Raw genomic sequence first — 16,246 nt, forward strand, 5'->3', positions numbered from 1 at the left:
ACTGGACGTCTGACAAAGCTTCGGCTGATACTGCGACGTCGAGGCCCATAACTATTCTCGCGTGGTGGTTAGTGCGTAAAGGCCAACTCAGAACAAATACCCAAACCTGTTAGTGCATTGGGGGCTCACGGAGACGAGCAGAGACTCACAATAATGTGACCCCGTCGCCCCGTCTCGAGGAAATACGGCATGGGCTAGCCCAGCCCACTCGGGGGCAGCCCGCCTGCCCGGTCGTGCCTCGTATCCAACTTGCGGGTGCTCTCCGGGCCCGCCCGACTTTCACAAAGGTCTCAAGTAAAGTCAAGGTAACCGTGTGTTCAAACATCAAGGGGAAACCCCAAGGAATCACCCTCTTAGGATTCCACTCGATGTAATCATCAAGGTGAACGTAAGAGGAACCACCCTCAAGGTTCACACTTGAGGTGTTGCACAACAGAGCTGTACCGGGAATGGTGAAGGAGGAACCACCCTCGTTGACCACGACCGAATAGCTACACTATAGAGATCTCATCAGGAGTGATGTATGAGGTTCCACCCTCGGCACTCGTTGGTAACTCTGCAGAGTCGTGCAACAAAAAGGGGCGTGATGTGATGTGAGGTGTCGGGCTCTGGTCGTCGATCACGCTGATCGACGCGTCGATGATGAAGCAGGGGCAACAAGGACAAGGTGGGGGTCACTGATGGATCTCTAACCAACCTATCCTAAGCAGGTTAGGATAAGCAGGTAAGGTACAATGAGCAGGTTACAAAAGCAGGCTATGCATCAGAATAGGAGCAATCAATTACAGTAGCAAAATCTAATGCAAGCATGAGAGAATGGAATGGGCGATATCGCGATGATCAAAGGCGGTGCTTGCCTGGAAACTCCGCTGAAAGGGAAGAAGGGTCGTCGTCGACATAGTCGATCACATGGGCATCAGCAGTGGTCTCTGGGTCTACCGAAGAAGAAGAGGGGGAAGAAACAGTAAATATAAGGCACACAGATGCATGACATGACAATAAGCAGCACTAGGCATGTTCTAACGCTGTACTACGTCATACCGGCGAAGGGGAATAACATCCGGGAAAGTTTTCCCGGAGTTAGGCATTTTCGCACAGACGAAAAGGAGGGGGACGGTTGCAGGTTCGCTATGCTAGGGACACATGGCAGACAAACAGACCGCGTATTCGGATTCGTCTCGTTGTCCTGAGCAACTTTCATGTATAAAACTTTTTCATCCGAGTTAGGGATTATTTTCTATGATTTTTCAAAGATTTAAACAATATTCTGAATTTGTTATTAATTCGAAATTAAATAGCTAAAATGCTATGTGCACCCACATCTGTGTACACAGAGGTGTACCAAAGGGTGACATGTGGGTCCAGGGGGTCCCAGTTGACCAGTCAACGTTTGACTGGTCAACAGGGGGTGGGGCCCCCTGTCATTGACTAATTAAGCTAGTCTAACAGTTTAGTTAACTAAACGAGGTGATTAAGCTAATTAATTCTAGTTAAACTTCATTAAACCAATTTAATTAAGTTAATTATTTTTATTATATTTTTTAGGGCGTGGGGCCCATAGGCCAGTCGGCCACTGGGGCAAAACGGGCGGTGCTAACAGGTGCATCGGTGCCCGACGGGCGCGTGCGAGGCAAAACCCGACCGGGCGCATGGCGAGGCCGCCGGGCGACGGGGAAGTCTGCCGGGCGCCGCGGGCGAGCAATGCAAGGGAGGCGGCGGCAGTGGAGCCGGCGAGCCCGGGCGAGGGCGGCCGTCGGCGGGGCGCGGGGCGGCAGGTGTGCGGGACAGGGTGCGGCGCTTGGTGGCGAGCGGGGGCACGATGGCGGGCACAACAAAACAACGGCGACAAGCGGCGCGGCGACCAGCAGGCAGGAGAAGTAGCAGACGACTGCGGCGATAGGCGGCAGCAGCACTAGCACCAGCAGCGACGGCGTAGCAGCAAGCAGGGCGCATGAGCAGCACATCACGCATGCACGTACGCGTATGCATACACAGGAGGATCAGATGAACTCGGGGACGGCGGCTATGGCGTCTAAGATGGAGGAATCGAAAGGCGAGGTGAGGTTTGCTCACCTAGAGGCACATGAAAGGCCGGCGACGGATTAGGAGCAGCAGGACGGTCGCAACGGACGGAGCGAATCAGGGCGTCAGAGGTCGGCACTGGGGATGAAGAAGACGGCGTAGGCGTCGCTGCACAGCTTCACCGGTCGGCCTCGGGCGTGAGAAGGACGAGGGCGACGCCGGGGAGGCCGTAGAACGGCTCGACGAGGCCCAGGGAGGGCGTTGGCCATGACCACGATGAAGTGACGACGACGGCATTGTTCGGTGGATATGGAGGAGTGGAGGGGAGAGGGCAAGAGGAGGGCGAGTGGCTGGGGAGGAACAAGTGGGAGAGGTGGCAGTGGGGAGGCCGAGGAGGCGGGGCGTTGGAGGCCTTATCCTCTCGTCGGTGGCGGCGAGGAGGTCCGGCGAAGCCCGTTCGGGCGCGCGCTCGGTCGGTGGAACAGGGGAGGGAGGCGACTCGGGGAGGAGGTGGGCCGCTGGGCCGACCCAGATGGGCTAGGCCCAGGGGAGCAGGGACCTTAACTCTTTTTCCTTTTGCATTTTATTTTCTTTTTCCATTTTCTTTTAGCTAGCAAATGTATTTTTTACAAAGTGGGACTTGGCCAGATAAATACCTTGCATTTACTAGCACTGCCACAAAAAGTTTGGGAGGCTTTTTAGTTTGTTTGAATTTTTTGACAAATGGAAAGGCATTTAAATGATGGTTTAAGCCACTGTTATATTCACAAAAGGGGATTTAAACACTTTACAAAAGTGTTGGGTCACCACCATAATTAGTTATGGAATATTTTCCACACTTTGAACATTTTATTTTGCATGTTTGACAAACTTGAATTTTGGACTTTAATTTGAGTTGAATTGAAATTATGCTTTGGATCAAATGAGGATTAGCAACAGTAAGAATGATGACCTGACATCATTAGCAGGGGATTACTGTAGCTTAATTATCCGGGCGTCACAATGCTTTTGTGCAGTTCCACTAAAATCGAGTTGAGCATCCCTGTTGGCAAAGGTATTGAAAAAGTGTGATTAGAATAATAGTAGTGGCACTAGTTTCATGAGACATAAACTCATCACAAACAGAAGCCGGTAGAAGTAGAGAAAGATCCACATGGAGATGGAGCTACGTGGGGAGCTGCGGCAGTGGAGCAAGCCTGCTCCAAAAGGAAGTTGTATCTGGGACGTTGGGGTGTCGCTAGAAGGGCGGTGGGAGGCCGCATCAGCCCATTCCACGGGGACCCCCAATCGGGAAGCACCGACAGTGGCTCTTCTGCCTCGTCGCTGCCGACCGCGTCTACACAGAACATCCTCCCCTTCCCCCGGTGGCGGGATCGGGTCGGATCTGTGACCAGTGGTGTGGCCACCGTCGTTCTTTGTGAGAGAGTGTGAAGAGAGCAACCCAAGCAAGCATGCTTGTAGCTTAGGCTCTTGCATAGTGGAGCAGTTTTCTTTTTCTCTCCACATCAACCTTTTTTATATTGTGTACATGTCATTGAAGAGTGAAATGACGGTTGCTTTGTCCAACCAACTTACTGTGTGATTTGACTGCTCATTTAGTCATATTACCGCGGCCCCTGCACGCACTCCCCCTACGTGTATGACCGTTCCTGAGTCTCACTTGTACTTATCTCTATTTTCTTGCATGAAACATGGACCCGGATGCTGGATGTCCCACGTGTCGGTGAAAGGAAGAAAAACGAGATCTGACGACCGAGAAGTAGTAGTATTTCCATGCAAAATGATCTTATGAGGCATGAGTTGTTTGTTGTGTTATCGACCAAAATAAACCTGTGTGCAGGTTTGTCTCATTCCTATGTGCCCTACCCGCTCTAACATCCATCATTTCAGCAAGGGGTAATGCCGTCTTAAACTGCGTCCACGTAGTACATTATGGGATTTTGGCCAAAAGCTTATGCGCACTATAAAACGGAATAGAGGGAGTTTGTTATATGATGCTCGTATTTCCATGCTAATACTTGGTCGTTGAAAAGAGAAGGTCATTGAATCATTGATCTATCACTTGTTTCTGAATGGGATAGTGAATTGGTGATACTGTGATCTCCATTTGAAGGTCAATGATGTACGCATGAGTAAACGGAACAAAATGCCTCTACGCGCATCCTGTCCAATACTCCCTCCTTTCCAGTTTATAGGACTCGTCCTAAAAAGTTTGTTTTTCCATTTTATAAGTCTCAATTCTAGTACTCCCTCCGTCTAGGTGTATAAGTCATCTTATGAAAACCAAATAATCCCAAAACACTTCGACGTGGTGCACTAACTTTCACCTCATTTCTTGTTTCTTGTGATAAATAAAGGAATCAACCAATAAGAGATGTGGGGCGTGTATGACGTCAATGACTTGAGACTTTCAAACACGACATGAAGTGGTCAGTTCATTGCATGCAATGCTATTAATTAGCAAATAAGCATTAAAATATCCCATCTTTTCCTTTGCCTTGGTCACGGTGCACAACCTAAAGTGACTTAGACGGAGGTAGTAGTACTTATCTTCACATGTTCAAATTTCAAGGTGTATCAAATCACTGCATGCAAGGATGAAGAAAAAACTCACCAATGCATGTAGAAGTTCCTGGTCATTAAGTGGCCATGCATGCATGTGGTGTAATTAATGCATTGGTATACACATAATTTTGAGAAAAATGAGAGTAGTAATTAAGTACTTTTGCAAACTGCAGAATTAATTCCACCATTCATCATCTACCTTTGTTGAAGATATTTTCAAATTAAGCCCTATAAATCGGAAAGGATGGAGTAACAAGAACCATTGGCCAAGGCTCCGGGCACCAATTAGTACGTATCTACTCCCTCCTTCCGGTTTAGTACTAGTAGTACTCCCTCCATCCTAGTTTATTGGTCCCCTTTGTACTCAATTCATGGACTTGTTTTCCTCAAGAATTTGTCTTTACCAACGTATTAATATCGGCAATGCATGCTGTAACGACCCGATAAGATTCGATATCTCTGTGCTCACTGTGCTAGTCCCTGGATCAATTTGCTAGCACACACAGTACATATGAATATCAAAGTAACAAGTGCATCATTTACTACAACGTATGGTCCAGAATTTATAAAGTATTACAAACTGAGTAGCACAAAACTAGCTTTATTAAATAATAATAGCAGAAATGTAGCATAAGTAAACGACGAATCCCATTAATGCCCACTGGCGAAAATGTTGAGTGAAGACTCGCGACCCTATTGTATCTCACTGATCGTCTGAAAATCCTGCAACATGATAAGTTGCAGCCACAAGGGTCAATACATTGAATGTATTGGCAAATCACACAATATGATATAGCAAACCTACATCCACAAGTAAAGTATGACAAACAAAACACTCAAGTTAGTTTGGAGAAGAATGTCCGCCTCTAATTTTATTCGCCCAAGATAACCCCAAAGATTCTAAGTAAACATGACAAGAACTTCAGAAGTCTCTCAAGTGCGCTCTGTCAGTGGCGCATTCTATAGGACCATAGAGCACTCTGCCAATGACGCATTCACCTGATTTAAGTTCCGAAAACTATACCTCGCCTCAAGTGCGCTCTGTCAATGGCGCATTCTCTAAGGACAATAGAGCGCTCTGCGAGTGACACATTCACTTGGTTAATAATCCCGAGCCTATGGTTATAAACACTCACCACTTTCATGGATCACTCGACACATGCCCACGTCTACCATAGCAAGTTGATCACGCCATCACATAACACAATCAATTCCAAAACATGACAACACAGGATACACATATCAGGCCAAACATATATCACAGCATAAAACCACACATGCATATCAGAATATAATATGAGGATAATAAAAAGGTGCAACTTGCCTTGAACGGTGCTGAAGTACTCTAACGCTTAATTCTGATCCGCTTCACACTCCGGACAATCTATACAATTAACGAAGGCACCGATAAATAAACCGTACTCACATAATGCCACAATAAAGTAAATAGAAATGAATTCAACTAAAAACTTAAATAATAGAGCATATCAGTAGGTATATCTTATCTACATACTAGTAGGATCACAATGCAAAAAGAATCAACTAATTTGGATCAACGGTTTGAAAGATATGACCTCCGGAAGGTTAAATTCAAATTGAAACAGTTCAAAAATGTGAAATTTTGGTACTACAATATTCTCCTGGTCTCTACCAATACACAGGAAAAAAGAATCGATGAATTTGGAGTTACGGATCTCAAGATATAGCTAATTGCAATTAGGTGAAAATCTGTAAAAAGACAAAAAGAACTCTCTTCTTTTTTACTGCTGCAGAGGCTACTGTAGCGAATTGCCACATGGCGAGTTACTAATGGCTCTTACGTGACTGCTGGAAGGTCTAAACGGTGAACGGCCACAACTTAAAAGGAAAACGTTTCGGTAAAATAAAAAAAACTGGTCGATCTAATCTCGGCCGTCAGAGGGAGACCAGACGGATGGGAGATGCTCCCCGCGGAATAGAGGGAAGGGCGTCGCCGGAGTTGAGGAAGTACGGTGCGCCTGGCCCGGACTTTGAGTGTGCGCTCGCTAGCGTGGCCTCCCGAGCTCGGGGACGACAGTACGAGGTGCGGAGAGAGGCGGCGAACTCGAAAGCCTCCTCGGGACGACCGGGGTTTCTGCTAGCATCGGTGACGTCCAGCTGGAGCAGAGCTGGCTCCACGAAGCTTCGGGCGAAGGTTCTAGGGCTCGATGTGGTGTCTCCATGTTGAACATGTATATACATATGTAGGTCCGGGTTTTGTATGCCGCACCTGTAGTGTCTCTCTCCCCCTGTATCTACTTGTATCTTGGGAGAGAAGACACCGGTCGCACCCCTTGTACCTATATATGTGCCTAGTGCACGATCAATGAGTATATCGATGCACACAATCCCTCTCTCCCAAACTTACATGGTATCAGATACCGCATCGATCCCTGCCTAAACCCGCTTCCGCAACCCTAGCCGCCGCCACCTCCCGCCACCCCAAACCGCCGCCGCCTTCTCCCTCCCACGCCGCTGCTCCTCTCCTCGTAGCCGCCCCTCCCCTAGCCACCGCGCCGCCACCCCTTGCCGCGTCGCGGCCTTCCCCTCCCAACCCTAGCCGCCAATCCCCACCCTAGATGCTGCCCCTCCCATTCTCCACGCGCGCCGCCACCATGTCCTCCACCACCTCAACCTACTCCAACCCCTTCACCGGGCCGGGCTCCGTCGATATCCGCGACATCAACATCCATGACCACGTTCCTGTGATCCTCGATGCCACCGACTCCATGTACTTTGCGTGGAAGACTTATTTCTCGCTCCTCTTACGCGAGAACAATCTCGTGGATCGTGTTGATGGCACCGTCCACTCTCACGTCATGGTGGGCGATTCCGATTGGACCGCGATCGATGCCACACTCATCTGGTGGTTCTTCACCACCATCTCCAAGGACCTGCTTCACATGGTCGTGAGCGATGGTGATGACGCCCATGTCGTGTGGGTCAAGCTCAACGACCTCTTCACCAACAACAAGCTTCAGTGTCGCGTTTTTCTGCAGCAGGAATTTTTTTACTGTCATCAAGATGAACAGTCCATCGATGACTACTGCCGCTGCCTAGAGACATTATCGGATGAACTCCGTGACATCAATGCCAAGGTTGATGACGACCTCCTCCTTAGCATGCTTACCGCCGGCCTCAACGAGGATTTTGCCAACGCCGCCACCAACCTCACCTTGCTGTCGGAGCCCTCCTTCCGCAAGTTTGCGCCGTACATGCAGTTGGAGGAGCGTCAGATGAAGGGGTGAAGAAGCGCGTGCACCACCACACCCTCGCCGCCGGCATCTCTCGCGGCGCCCAGCCCCAACCCACCCCGCCCGCGCCGCGGCAGCAGCCGCCGCCCCAGCGCCCCCGGGGTTCTACCCCCTCCCGTCTATGGTCGCCGCCCCTCCCGCTACTCCCCAGCAGCAGCCGCAGGGTGGCGGGCGGCGCAGCAACTACCGCGGTGGCGGGCACAAGCAGCAGCGGCGGGCCAACGGGGGGGGGGCTTGTCAGCAGCACCAGCCCTCCCTGTCGTGGACCTACGGAACCAACCCTTGGACGGGTGTCATCCATGCGTACTCGATGCCGGTTCCCCGGCCTCCAGCCCCGTGCATCCTTGGGCCCCGTCCGGCGAGCCACCAGGCGTACCTCACCGCTCCCGGCACCGCGCCCTATGCCGCCCCTACCCTCCCTGCATCGCCGGCCATGGGCGGCTACGACGCCACTCCCGCGCCACCTTACGGCGGGTTCTACCCGCCCCAGGTGCCGCCACCGTGGGATCCCGCCCTCCTCGCCGCCTTGCACTCGGCTCCGTCACCTAGCAACTATGGTGGCGGCGGGGACTGGTACATGGACTTGGGCGCCACCGCTCATATGAAATCTCATCCCGGTAACCTCATGTCTTCCACTCCCATTCATACCCCCACTCGCATCACCGTTGGTAACGGTTCATCTTTACCCATTACACATGTCGGTCATATATCATTTCCATCTACTTCTACTCCTATTAACATGTCTAATGTTCTTGTCTCTCCTGACTTAGTCACAAATCTTGTATTTGTTCGTCGCCTTGCTCGTGAGAATCCTATCACTGTCGAATTTGACGATGTTGGCTTTTCTGTCAAGGATGCCCGTACACGGATGGTACTCCACCGATGTGATAGCGCCGACGAGCTATACCCGGTGCATCCCTCCGCCACCACCACCACTCGTCCAGCCGCCCTCGCCGCTAGCGTCGACCTTTGGCACGCTCGTCTCGGTCATCCCAACTCCACAGTTTTGCATCAGATTCTTCAGAGTTTTTCCTTCTCATGTAATAAGGTTGACAACCACACTTGTGAGGCTTGCCGTCTCGGCAAGCACGTTCCACTTTAGCGAGTCTACAAACATTTCCACTTTTTTCGTTTCAATTATTGCATAGTGATGTTTGGACGTCCCCGGTTGCAAGCAACATGGGCTATCTATAATATTTGGTGATATTGGATGATTTCTCTCATTATGTGTGGACTTTTCCTCTCCGTCGCAAGTCCGACGCCTTGCCACACTCACCGCCTTTTATTCCTACGTCACCATGCAGTTCGGTCATCCTATCCTTGCACTACAAACTGTCAACAGAAAAGAGTTTGACAGTGTCGCCGTCCGTAACCTCCTCGCTTCTCACGGCACCATCTTTCGCCTCACTTGTCATTATGCATCCCAGCAAAATGGTCGCGTCGAGCGCGTCATTCGCACTCTTAATGACTGCGTCCACATGTTGCTCTTCCACTCCAACGTACCCCCTCGTTTCTGGCCGGATGCTCTTGCCACCGCCAGCCTCCTCATTAACATTCGCTCCTGCCGCCATCGCTGGAACTATGCTCCTCACCAGCTCCTCTTCAGTGCGGCCCCATCTTATGATGGCATTCGCATCTTTAGGTATCTTTGTTATCCTAGCACCGTGTCCACCACTCCTCAGAAACTGGCTCCCCGTTCGGTTCCTTGCATATTTCTCGGTTACCCTCCCAACACCAAAGGTTACCGGTGCTATGATCCAGTGTCCCATCGCATTTATACATCACAGCACGTGTACTTTGATGAGCTGGTGTTCCCTTTTCAGCAGGTACCGTCCCTCCCCGCGCAGCTTTCGGCGCCTCCAGCGGCGCGGCTCGCCCCTGCCATCACCAACGGCAGGCCACCCCCTTCGCTGAGTAGCGCCCTGGCCCCATGCCCTGTGCCCTCTGGCCTGGCCGCCCCCTTCGGGGCCCCAGACGTCATGGGTTCGGCCGCCCCCTCCAGCAGCGCCTCGGGTGAGGCCGCCTGATGTAGGGTAGAACCCTAGAGGCTGATCTTTCATGATTGGAGTGGATCCCACGAAGAACACGAGGGGAAACGCGAGAGAAATCACTCAAACCAACAAGATTCGATTACACATGTGCTAGATCCTCAAAAGACAAGAAGATACACGATCCAAAGTCAACAAGGACGATACAAGAGGTAACTAGTTCATCTCTGTGAGGAGGCCTTGAGGGGGTCTTCCCTTGAGGGGTCTTGAATCAACCTTGCCCGAAGCATAATCATCCTGACAGACCGTCTTCTCATATGTGGAGAGATTGTTTTATCATGAAGCAATATAAGGATTCCGGTTTTCATCAGGACCACCATAACAATAATGGCCCGCATGGCGGGTCAGGTTCCGGTTCACACGGGCCTGGCTTTGGAGGTGGTGGTTCAAACTCTGGATTTCAAGGTCAAGGCAATCAGGGCAGCTTTAACCAGTAGAACAATCAAGGCAATCAACAACAACAGTGGGGATATCAGAGTAATCCAAAGCAACTTAATAGTGGCCAATATTATGTTTTCACCACAAGTCTGTGCAACCGAGATCAGAAGGTTCATAAGCAGGCAGTAAGTGCAGTTGAGCCGGCTGTACCTCGATACTTGCGATGGGCAGAGCAACCAATTGTATGGAGCCGTGAAGATCACCCTGATACGTCTCTTTCGTATCTATAATTTTTGATTGTTCCATGCCAATATTATACAACTTTCATATACTTTTGGCAACTTTTTATACTATTTTTGGGACTAACATATTGATCCAGTGCCCAGTGCCAGTTCCTGTTTGTTGCATATTTTTGTTTCGCAGAAACCCCATATCAAACGGGATAAAAACGGACGGAGAATATTTTTGGAATATTTGTGAAATATGGGAAGAAGAATTAACGCGAGAAGGTGCCCGAGGGGGCCACGAGGCAGGGGGCGCACCTGCCCCCCTGGGCGCGCCCCTGACCCTCGTGGGCCCCCTGTAAGGTGGTTGCTGCACTTCTTTGGCCGCAAGAAAGCTAATTTTTGAAGAAAAATCTGGGCGAAGGTTTCAATCCAATCGGAGTTACGGATCTCCGGATATATAAGAAACGGTGAAAGGGCAGAATCCCAGAGCGCAGAAACAGAGAGAGACAGAGAGACAGATCCAATCTCGGAGGGGCTCTCGCCCCTCCCATGCCATGGAGACCAAGGACCAGAGGGGAAACCCTTCTCCCATCTAGGGAGAAGGTCAAGGAATAAGAAGAAGAAGAAGGGGGGACCTCTTCCCCTCTCTTCCGGTGGCGCCGGAACGCCGCCGGGGCCATCATCATCACTGCAATCTTCATCAACAACTTCACCGCCATCATCACCAACTCCTCCCCCCTCTATGCTGCGGTGTAACCCCTCTTTTACCCACTGTAATCTCTACTTAAACATGGTGCTCAATGCTATATATTATTTCCCAATGATGTATGGCCATCCTATGATGTTTGAGTAGATCCGTTTTGTCCTATGGGTTAATTGATGATCATGGTTGGTTTGAGGTGCATGTTTTATTATTGGTAATGTCCTATGGTGCTCTCCGTGTCGCGCAAGCGTGAGGGATCTCCGTTGTAGGGTTTGCAATATGTTCATGATTTGCTTATGGTGGGTGGCGTGAGTGACAGAAGCACATACCCGAGTAAGTAGGTTGTTTGCGTATGGGAATAAAGAGGACTTGATACATTAATGCTATGGTTGGGTTTTACCTTAATGATCTTTAGTAGTTGCAGATGCTTGCTAGAGTTCCAATCATAAGTGCATATGATCCAAGTAGAGAAAGTATGTTAGCTTATGCCTCTCCCTCAAATAAAATTGCAATAATGATTACCAGTCTAGTTATCGACTGCCTAGGGACAAATAACTTTCTCGTGACAAAAAGCTCTTTACTAAAACTAACTTAGTTGTTTCTTCTTCTAAACAGCCCCTAGCTTTTTATTTACGTTCTCTTTACTTTCTTGCAAACCTACCAACAACACCTACAAAGTACTTCTAGTTTCATACTTGTTCTAGGTAAAGCGAACGTTAAGAATGCGTAGAGTTGTATCGGTGGTCGATAGAACTTGAGGGAATATTTGTTCTACCTTTAGCTCCTCGTTGGGTTCGACACTCTTACTTATCGAAAGAGGCTACAATTGATCCCATATACTTGTGGGTTATCAAGACCTTTTTCTGGCGCCGTTGCCGGGGAGTCATAGCGTGGGGTGAATATTCTCGTGTGTGCTTGTTTGCTTTATCACTAAGTAATTTTTATTTGTTGTTCTAAGTTGTTCTCTCTCTTTAGTTATGGATATGGAACACGAAATACCAAAAAAATTAGGTTTACTTGCTACTCATGGAGATGGGGACCCTCCTAAAACCCTCGATGCTCATTATGTGAAAGATATTATGTACTACTTTGATAGTCCCGAGAAAACCCCATTCAATTTTGTAATGGGAGACACGTTGGATCGACGTGAATACCTTAGGGATTGTCGCTTGACTCAAAAAGGGAAACTATTATGGGATCAAATTTATATGTTGAAGTGGTATGCTAGGCAACTATGCTTGAGATATGATTATACTTGTTGCTCTAGGATGAAGGCTCCACACCTTCCCTTTTCATGCAAATTTAATGATAATGAAACCTTGGCTTCTTATGCTAGAGGTATATATGATTACTATGATGTGGAACGAATAGAAGAATTTGTTGCTTTTAAGGGTGCATGTGAAATTGAATCTTTGTTTAAAGAGTTTGAAGATTTTGATGGTTCAGTTTACAGACCTGAAAATTTAGCTATCCTTAAATATTGCTATGAGAATTATGAATACAATGCCGATATTGATGCGTTTATTGAGAAAGTCTCCGTTGTCCAAGAAGAGACTAATATTTTGCCGGAGTCTATGGAAGAAGGAATTAATGACATTGTGAGCTCATTGGATGAAAAAGATGAGGAGGAGAGCGAAGACAAAAGGAGGAAGAGCGGATTGATCACCCGTGCCCACGTTGTAATGAGAGTAACTCTTCAACTCATACATTGTTTAATTTCCCTTCGTGCTTACCGAAGGATGAATGCTATGATAATTGTTATGATCTCGTTGATTCTTTTGAAATATCCCTTTTTGATGATGCTCGCTATGCTTGTGGCCAAGATGCCAATATGAATTATACTTATGGAGATGAACTTGCTATAGTTCCTTATGTTAAACATTAAATTGTTGCTATTGCACCCACGCATGATAGTCCTATTATCTTTTTGAATTCTCCCGACTACACTATATCGGAGAAGTTGGCCCTTATTAAGGATTATATTGATGGGTTGCGTTTTACTATTACACATGATGATTTTGATAGATATAATATGCATGTGCTTGCTGCTCCTACTTGCAATTATTATGAGAGAAGAACTAAATATCCGCCTCTTTATGTTTCCAACACGAAAAAATTGCAAGAAACTGTTTATACTATGCATTGGCCTTTACTTTGTGTGCATGAATTGTTCTTTTATGACATGCCGATGCATAGGAAGAGAGTTAGACTTCGTTGTTGCATGATATATGTTACTTTGTGCTCACTACTAAATCACAAATCATTGTTAACTAAAATTGGCTTTGATATACCTTGGGATCCGGGTGGATTCATTACTTGAGCACTATATGCCTAGCTTAATGGCTTTAAAGAAAGCGCTGCCAGGGAGAGAACCCGGAAGTTTTAGAGAGTCATTTATTTCTATTGAGTTCTTTCATATAGTTTAGAAACAAAAAAATAAAGAGGGGAACCCAAAACTTTTTTCAAAAAGGAAATTGAAAGTGAGAGAGACAAGCATTGTTGAAGTGGGGGAGCTCCTTGAACTTTGTTCATGCTCACGGAAACTTTGTGAATCTTGATTAGAGGAACTTTTCAACAAAAATAATTATCCCCTTGTACAATTCCATTGTATTATAAAAATAATGTGCCAAGGTTTGCCTTTAGGATGTTTACAATGCTTGTTGGTTTGTGCGGTGCAGGACAGAAACTTTGGCTGTAGTGCGCGATTTTATATTTTTTACTGGAATGTCAAATGGTTCTGAAACTTTTTGCACTGTCTTTCTATACAATTTTTTTATTTTTCCTAATTTTTGCAGAATATTTGGAGTACCAGAAAGTATGGTGAATGTTCATATTACTACAGACTGTCCTGTTTAAGACAGATTCTGTTTTTGATGCATAGTTTGCTTGTTTTGATGAAACTATCGATTCCTATCAGTGGATTAAGCCATGGAAAAGTTATATTACAGTAGATATAATGAAAAAACAAAATATGAATTGGTTTGCAACAGTACTTAGAGTAGTGATTTGCTTTATTATACTAACGGATCTTACCGAGCTCTTTGTTGAGTTTTGTGTGGATGAAGTGTTCAAAGATCGAGGAGGTATCGATATGAGGAGAAGGAGGAGAGACAAGAGCTCAGGCTTGGGAATGCCCAAGGCACCCCAAGTAAATATTCAAGGAGACTCAAGCGTCTAAGCTTGGGGATGCCCCGGAAGGCATCCCATCTTTCTTCAACAAGTATCGGTATGTTTTCGGATTCATTTCGTTCATGCGATATGTGCAAATATTGGAGCGTCTTTTGCATTTATTTATTTTCACTTTTCTTTGATGCACCATGCCGGTATGAGATAGTCCTTGGTTGATTTATAGAATGCTCTTTGTGCTTCACTTATATCTTTTGAGTATGGCTTTATAGAATGCTTCATGTGCTTCACTTACATCATTTGAAGTTTGGATTGCCTGTTTCTCTTCACATAGAAAATCGCCATTTGTGGAATGCTCTTTTGCTTCACTTATATTTGTTAGAGCGTGGGCATATCTTTTGTAGAAAGAATTAAACTCTCTTGCTTCACTTATATCTATTTAGAGAGATGACAGGAACTGGTCATTCACATGGTTAGTCATAAAATCCTACATAAAACTTGTAAATCACTGAATATGATATGTTTGATTCCTTGCAATAGTTTTGCGATATAAAGATGGTGATATTAGAGTCATGCTAGTGGGTAGTTGTGGATTGTAGAAATACTTGTGTTGAAGTTTGTGATTCCCGTAGCATGCACGTATGGTGAACCGTTATGTGATGAAGTCGGAGCATGATTTATTTATTGATTGTCTTCCTTATGAGTGGCGGTCGGGGACGAGCGATGGTCTTTTCCTACCAATCTATCCCCCTAGGAGCATGCGTGTAGTACTTTATTTCGATAGCTAATAGACTTTTGCAATAAGTATGTGAGTTCTTTATGACTAATGTTGAGTCCATGGATTATACGCACTCTCACCCTTCCATCATTGCTAGCCTCTTCGGTACCGTGCATTGCCCTTTCTCACCTCGAGAGTTGGTGCCAACCTCGCCGATGCATCCAAACCCCGTGATATGATACACTCTATCACACATAAGCCTCCTTCTATCTTTGTCAAAACAGGCACCATACCTACCTATCATGGCATTTTCATAGCCATTCCGAGATATATTGCCATGCAACTTCCATCATCGTCATATACATGACTTGAGAATTCATTGTCATATTGCTTTGCATGATCGTAAGACAGCTAGCATGATATTTTCATGGCTTGTCCGTTTTGTGATATCTTAGCTACGCTAGATCATTGCACATCTCGGTACACCGCCGGAGGCGTTCATATAGAGTCATATCTTTATTCTAGTATTGAGTTGTAAGTAAATAAAAGTGTGATGATCATCATTATTAGAACATTGTCCCAGGTGAGGTTATCAAAATAAAAGAGGCCAAAGAAGCCCAAATAAAAAGAGGCCAAAGAAGCCCACCAAAAAAAGAGAAAAAAATGAGAGAAAAGAGAGAAGGGACAATGTTACTATCCTTTTACCACACTTGTGCTTCAGAGTAGCAACATGTTCTTCATATAGATAGTCTCTTGAGTTATCACTTTCATATAGTAGTGGGAATTTTCATTATAGAACTTGGCTTGTATATGCCGATGATGCGCTTCCTCAAATACCAGAGGTCTTCACGAGCAAGCAAGTTGGATGCACACCCACTTAGTTTCCACTTTCAGCTTTCATACACTTATAGCTCTTAGTGCATCCGTTGCATGGCAATCCCTACTCCTCACATTAACATCAATTGATGGGCATCTCCATAGCCCATTGATTAGCCGCGCCGGTGTGAGACTTTCTCCTTTTTGTCTTCTCCACACAACCTCCATCATCATATTCTATTCCACCTATAGTGCTATGTCCATGGCTCACGCTCATGTATTGCGTGAAAGTTGAAAAGGTTTGAGAACGTCAAAAGTATGAAACAATTGCTTGGCTTGTCATGGGGGTTGTGCATGATGTGAATATTTTG

At 46.7% G+C, this 16,246-nt stretch overlaps 1 protein-coding gene across 1 annotated transcript; it reads left to right on the plus strand.

Annotated features, from left to right (window-relative positions):
• The first annotated feature begins 7,220 nt into the window (after positions 1-7,220).
• LOC109749534 (uncharacterized) lies at positions 7,221-7,853 on the plus strand. The gene has a single exon (XM_020308481.3). The coding sequence runs from the start codon at positions 7,221-7,223 to the stop codon at positions 7,851-7,853; it is 633 nt and encodes a 210-aa protein (XP_020164070.3).
• Positions 7,854-16,246: the final 8,393 nt, after the last annotated feature.

The sequence above is a fragment of the Aegilops tauschii genome, chromosome 5, assembly GCF_002575655.3.
Source record: "Aegilops tauschii subsp. strangulata cultivar AL8/78 chromosome 5, Aet v6.0, whole genome shotgun sequence".
NCBI lineage: Eukaryota > Viridiplantae > Streptophyta > Magnoliopsida > Poales > Poaceae > Aegilops > Aegilops tauschii.